The sequence below is a fragment of the Orycteropus afer genome, unplaced genomic scaffold, assembly GCF_000298275.1.
Source record: "Orycteropus afer afer isolate SDZICR_OR568_19922 unplaced genomic scaffold, OryAfe1.0 scaffold00144, whole genome shotgun sequence".
NCBI classification, from domain to species: domain Eukaryota; kingdom Metazoa; phylum Chordata; class Mammalia; order Tubulidentata; family Orycteropodidae; genus Orycteropus; species Orycteropus afer.
The window spans coordinates 1,616,433-1,622,283 of NW_006921731.1; the positions used below are offsets into that span (position 1 = coordinate 1,616,433).

The 5,851-nt window shown below is 37.9% G+C and overlaps 1 protein-coding gene across 1 annotated transcript in view; it reads right to left on the minus strand.

The window, feature by feature from the left end:
• The window catches only part of FANCD2 (FA complementation group D2), an 84,412-nt gene that overhangs the window by 42,666 nt on the left and 35,895 nt on the right, over positions 1–5,851 (minus strand). Inside the window, exons 14-16 of the mRNA XM_042781654.1 lie at positions 4,487–4,630; positions 2,003–2,137; positions 689–820 (exon numbers count right to left, since the gene is read on the minus strand). Of these exons, the coding sequence (XP_042637588.1) occupies positions 689–820; positions 2,003–2,137; positions 4,487–4,630 (411 nt within the window). The remainder of the gene's footprint in view (positions 1–688; positions 821–2,002; positions 2,138–4,486; positions 4,631–5,851) is intronic.

A 5,851-nucleotide genomic window follows, 5' to 3' on the forward strand; every position in this document is an offset into this window, starting at 1 on the left:
GGGGCAGGAGTGCATGGAGGGATGGACACAGGGAAGAAGTAACTACGGGGAGGAAGTGCGAGGGGAACTGTTGCATTGTGGTAAACTGTGGTCAATGTCATGAGACAAAATACATGTGAACCGCTGTATGGAAAGTGAATTTGCTCTGTAAACCTTCACCCAAATCACAATTAAAAAAAAATTTTAAAAATTAAAATAAATGAATAAATAAATAAAATGTTCTTGGTCTAAAACGTACTTCCCTTACTTTCTCCAGTCAAATCATTTCTACTCTTCAACAATCATTCAAATGTTATCTCTTCTTTGAACACTTCTCCAGTTTCCTAAGCAGAATTATTCCTGCAATACCTATAGCTCTTCATCTTCATTAGAAAAATCAGTTATATTTATAGTAACTTCCTTATGTGTCTTACACTCTATCATCAAAGGCAAGGAATGGCATCTTCATATCCATAGCAACCAGAATAGGCCTGGCACATAGTTAGGTATTAAGAAGTGTTGGCTGAATGAATTAATACTAGATGAGTTGTTCTTTTATATTACTTGCCCATTACCTGACCTCCTTTCAACCCTTCACCAATTACAGTAACCAAAATGTAAGGAGATTGCTAACGGAATCAGGTATCACTCGTACGTGCAAGGCAGAAATCAAAGATTCACCATGTCTATCAGCAGAGGGAAGAGATACCTTCACAAAAACAGCATTCAGTCGCATAGCAGCTAGGTTTAGAACTACCAACTCTAGCAGGAGATCCAACGCAATATCAACTTCACTGTCATTCCCACTGCAGATATGAGTCACTAGGGCACCAACCACCTCCTATAGGGGAAAGAGGACAGTGTGAAGCAAAAATATGGTTTGGTCATCCTATAGATTCAGGCCTGAGGCCGTTCCAATTTCTATTTTGTTAAAGGCATCCTATCCCATCATCTTATTCTATTACCTAGTTTTCAATAAGGTTGGCCTCAAGAGGCTTAAGGTTATGCTACCTAACTATATAACCATCCAGTCTTGACTTATTTCCCATAATTTAGCACTAAGCCCTCCTGATTTTGCTCCTTGACATAGTTATCCCCTTTTACTCATCTAGGTTAAATTTTTGCCTTTAAGTTGTGATTTTACTTGACACTGTTGAAATTTCTTGAAATGATGGCATTCAAGGAGCTAAACATTTTCTCAATATAGTACATTTTAGACTTATGCATTTCCAAGCAAACATGGGTCATGAGAGTACCTCTAAAACATTAGAGGGCTCAAAAATGTTCTTCCTTTCCTTTACACTGCTGCTCCGTAACAGTCATATAGTTTTTTTCAACTGCAGTAGCCAGCGCATCCCAGCTGCATCTATTACTCTGGTTTTTAAAAAGTTTGTCTTCATTTTGAAAAGTTCCATTCAGGTGTTTGTTAACATTAATAGAAGGTACATAATACATAACAAAAACAAAATTAAGAAAACTTAGTCTTTCCTTGTTTCATAATCACTTTTCACAAGTACAGCCCTCCTTCTCTGGATCTGTGCTATTAAATCTTATGTTCATGGGAACAGGTTTAGACCCTTGTGATAAACCCTTGAGCATTTCTCCTTAGTTGTTTTTCTGTTTTCCACCACACTTTTTCCCAGAGATTTCAAGGATCAACTGGAAGATAGTTATTTGCAGCTAAATTTAAAGACTGTCTGTCATTCTTATACTATCAAAACCACCTAGTAATCCTAGCCCTTTAAGCCAAAGTCGATTTGACGTAGACTTGATTTGGGCCCTAATTTTAGACTCAGAGCATACTAGAGCTCAGACCACAGAGTTCAGTCTTCCAGTCCAGTCTCTGTTTTATTGAGGCTGGGACTGCAACTGAACTTGCCCAAGCCTCAGTTGAGGGTTCTTTCTACTTCAGTGTCTTCTAACCAACAAAAAGTAAACTTCAGATAACATGTGATTCACTTGGAATTGCATTTCTTTCCCTTTCCCTGAAGAAATATTTGCCAAAATAAATATTTCAACATACCTGCTGGCAGTAAGCATCAAAAAACTTAAATGCATATTTGTACAGGAGACCACCAAAAGAATTTACACTCTGGTCTGGGGAGTGCAACAAACTCTGAGCCAGTGACAGAATGGATGGACAAACATCCTTAAGAACCTGTGAGGGGAAACAGTAGAGAGAAAAGAAGTCGTGGGAGAAACTTAGTCATTACAGCACTTAAGAGTTGCTCACTCTTTTGGGATGTCAGAGATCTCCCCAACTTTCATTTTAACTTCAGAAACCTTAATCTTTGTTTTTTTCAGAGTAAGTCTTCACTACTCTGAGTTTTCTCTCAGGATCACTGGGATTCAACATATGGATAAGAACTGAACTTGAAGCTCATGGAGTTAAATTATATGCATAACAGCAATTTTCCTATCTGCCTGAGTTGGGACTCGAACCCAGGTTTTCTAACTCCCAATTTTCTCACGCACTCATACTGCATCCCTGGGGATGGGATAGGCCTGCTCTGCCTTAGTTATGATTTGAAATCAGTGTATAAGATTCAGTACTAATTTCTTTTAATGATCAAGAATAGAACTGGTCATATCCTATGAGTAATGCAATAGATGGATGCTAATGAACCCAGGATAAGTAAGTTATTAAGTCCTTTACTGATATCATCATAACAAAAGTAATAATATATCTTATATACTGAGTAGGATATAATGCTCTATGGGGAAAATGCAATAAAAAGTTATATAGGGTTTCTGCCCTTGAAGAATTATAGCCTAAAACATACATCACTGCCAAAGGTAAATAAAGACTTAAAAATAACACAGACATTAATCCCATTCCTAAATATGAAAACTTAAGACCCAATTACATATTTCTTAGTTCCTAAGCCAAGCCCTAAACCACTAGCCCAGTGTGGTGGTTATGTTTTTTGTCAACTTGGCTGGGCCTGGTTGAGTGGCAGGGCAGCTGGTGGTAGTTATTGCCCATGATGAGACTGGCAATCAACTACATGGTGGGATCTACCACAGGCAGCTGAGTAGCTGCCTTTGGGATGTGTCTGCTTCCTGTATATAAGGAGAAACCTTGGGAATGGTCTCTAGCCTATGGCACGCTTGGACCCTGCATGTAGCCGTGTCGTTGTCAGCAGCCTGCTATGCTCTGCCGACCATGGGACTTACAATGGACTTAAGTTAATGGCCTGTTCTGTGGTTTGGTAACATCGGGACTGTGCCTTTTTACTTGTCAACCTTGGGGCTTCTCAGCCTCAGCAGCCAGCAGCTGTCTGAGTGAAGAAACACCTCTAGCTCCAGTGGGCTGGGAGCAGGAGGCAAAGCTGGACCCCAAGGTTGAGGGGTTTTCACCTAGCCCCTAGAGCCTGGCACTTTGAACTTGGACTTACAGCCTCCAAATTGTAAGAATAAACTCCTGTTTGTTAAGGCCATCCCATTTGTGGTATATTCTTGTCAGAATGGCACTAGGTAACCAGAACACCCAGTTTTATATGAAGTTCTACAGTGTTAATATCCAGAATATTCATTCACCTGGCAAAATATTATTCCCAGCTTACAAAATTCCAATTCAAGTGATTTAAATTTTAAGAGGAATGATGAACTAATGGCCAAATAATGATGATTTAATAGACTCAAACTCTTCTTCCTAACTAGCATTCCTTTGGTCCATTTTTCTCAGTGTTTTCAAAATTCTTAGAAGAGGATATAAAAGGCAAGCTTGTAAAAGCTGAAGATCACACAGAGCTACATAACTAAATAAGGAGCTAGGACAAGTAAAATGACAAATGCAAAATTAAGATTCAGAAAGTCTCAATGGGTTTGCATGATGGGCTCAGCCTAACACAATTCCAACTAAGCAAACATCTTTAACAGGAATCAACAGCAAGTAAGAACTCAATCATCGGGCTTCACAGAAAGTTTATGGGAGCTGTATTCAATTTTAGATTCAAAGTATAAGTTACATGAGTACATAATCAGGAAGACCTGAGTTGAAACAGTTACTATAAAAAAAGAATTCAGAACTTGAGTAAAATAAGTTCAACATAAACCAATTTGGTGGCCTTTTGGCTTAAAAAGGTAAAAAGTAATCTTAGGTTGGTTTTATTAACATCATTATGTCTCAATCTAGGTAAGTAATAATCCTACAAAGTTTTGAAATATACTGAGCTCCCTGCCAAAGAGTCATACCCAGGAAAGGTGTTGTCAAGATTCTCACACTGGGTAATAATAATAATAAAAAAACCCCAAACTCATTGCCAGTGAGTTGAACTGACTCATAGCGACCCCTCCTTCGGCTTCCAAGGCGGTATCTCTATGAAAGCAGATTGCCTAGTCTTCCTCCCAAGGAGTGGTTGGTGGGTTTGAACCTCCAACCTTCTGGTTAGCAGTCAAATGCTTTAGGCACTACGCCACCAGAGTTCCCTCACATTGGGTAGGAAAGGTTAATATGACTTCTCTGTAACTTCAGATTAATGTTGTCTGATTCTCTGACACTTACCAAAGAATGAGTACAGAATGTATTCCGTAGCAGCTGTTCTTGAATGCAGCCTGATCGAATCTTGTTTCTTAGCACCCTTTCAATGTACTTCTTTGTCTGAGTGTTGGTGCTATAGATGATGAGCAGCATCACCAGGTCAAAAATCTATTATTAATAAATATGCAACAGTATAGAAAAATAGGTTAATAAATCAGCTGCTCTCAACTTTTTCCTTTAAAACACAGAATAAATGATACGCATTGTTCAATTCCCATGGGAATAGCTACATATTCCCCTCCCCCCAAAACCCAGAAATATTTTTCAGAGAAATAAAGTGCCACAACTATGAACTACTGTTACCTCTTACTCAAGAAAACAATGAAATACAAGTGAAAGTGTGGTATTATTATGGAAATAACTCAAAATACATTCACATTTATTTAAATAAATAAGTAAAGACTAACTTGCTTGCTAAATGCAGTATATATTTTCACTGTCATTAAGAAAATTACTTTGTGAAACGTTGGAAAGACTATAAATGCCTCTCAATTATTGGAAAAGTTAAGTGAGTAAGAGTAATTTTCAGAATACTACACAGTCATTGAAATAGAGCAAGCCAGGTCTGTGTTTTTCGATAAAGACATCAATGACATGTTGTGAAGTAGAAAAAAATAAAAAAGCAACCTGCAAAATAATAATCATAGTAAGATTCTACTTTTGCAAGCATAATACACACATTCTAGAAGGATAAGATGAGCAAGTCCACAAATGCACACACATACAACTTGTATGTGAATAGTACAAAAAATTTTGGAAGAATGATTTTCTCTGAAGAATGGGACAGAGAGTAGAGGGACACTTTGTTTTTTATATTTATATATTCCTTGTAGGAGCTCTAGTGGCACAGTGGTTAAAACATTGATCCCCTAGACAAAAGGCTGGTGATTTGAACCGACCAGCCATTCCCAGGGAGAAAGATGAGGCAGCCTGCTGCCTTAAAGATTTACAGCCCTGGAAACACTGTGGGGCAGTTCTACTCTCTCCTATTGAGTTGCTATGAGTCAGAATTGACTTGATGGCAGTGGATGGTTTTTATATTCCTTGTGGTGGTGTTTAGCTTGTGTTACCTAATTAGCTTGTGTTACCTATTTTTAAAATAAGTTAAAAAGTCAAGCAGAACAAAAAAGGAAAACAAATTACTTGGGACATAACTGAATGCCCATTTTTCTAGACACTAAAATTGAGAATCATTGCAACAGAACAGAATTCAGTCATTAAAAATGACAGTGTAGAAGCATGTAAAAAAAAGTTCACAGCATCAAGAGAAAGTGCTCGCTTCAGTAGCACATATAATAAAGTCAAGAGAAAATAATCAGAATATGAAAT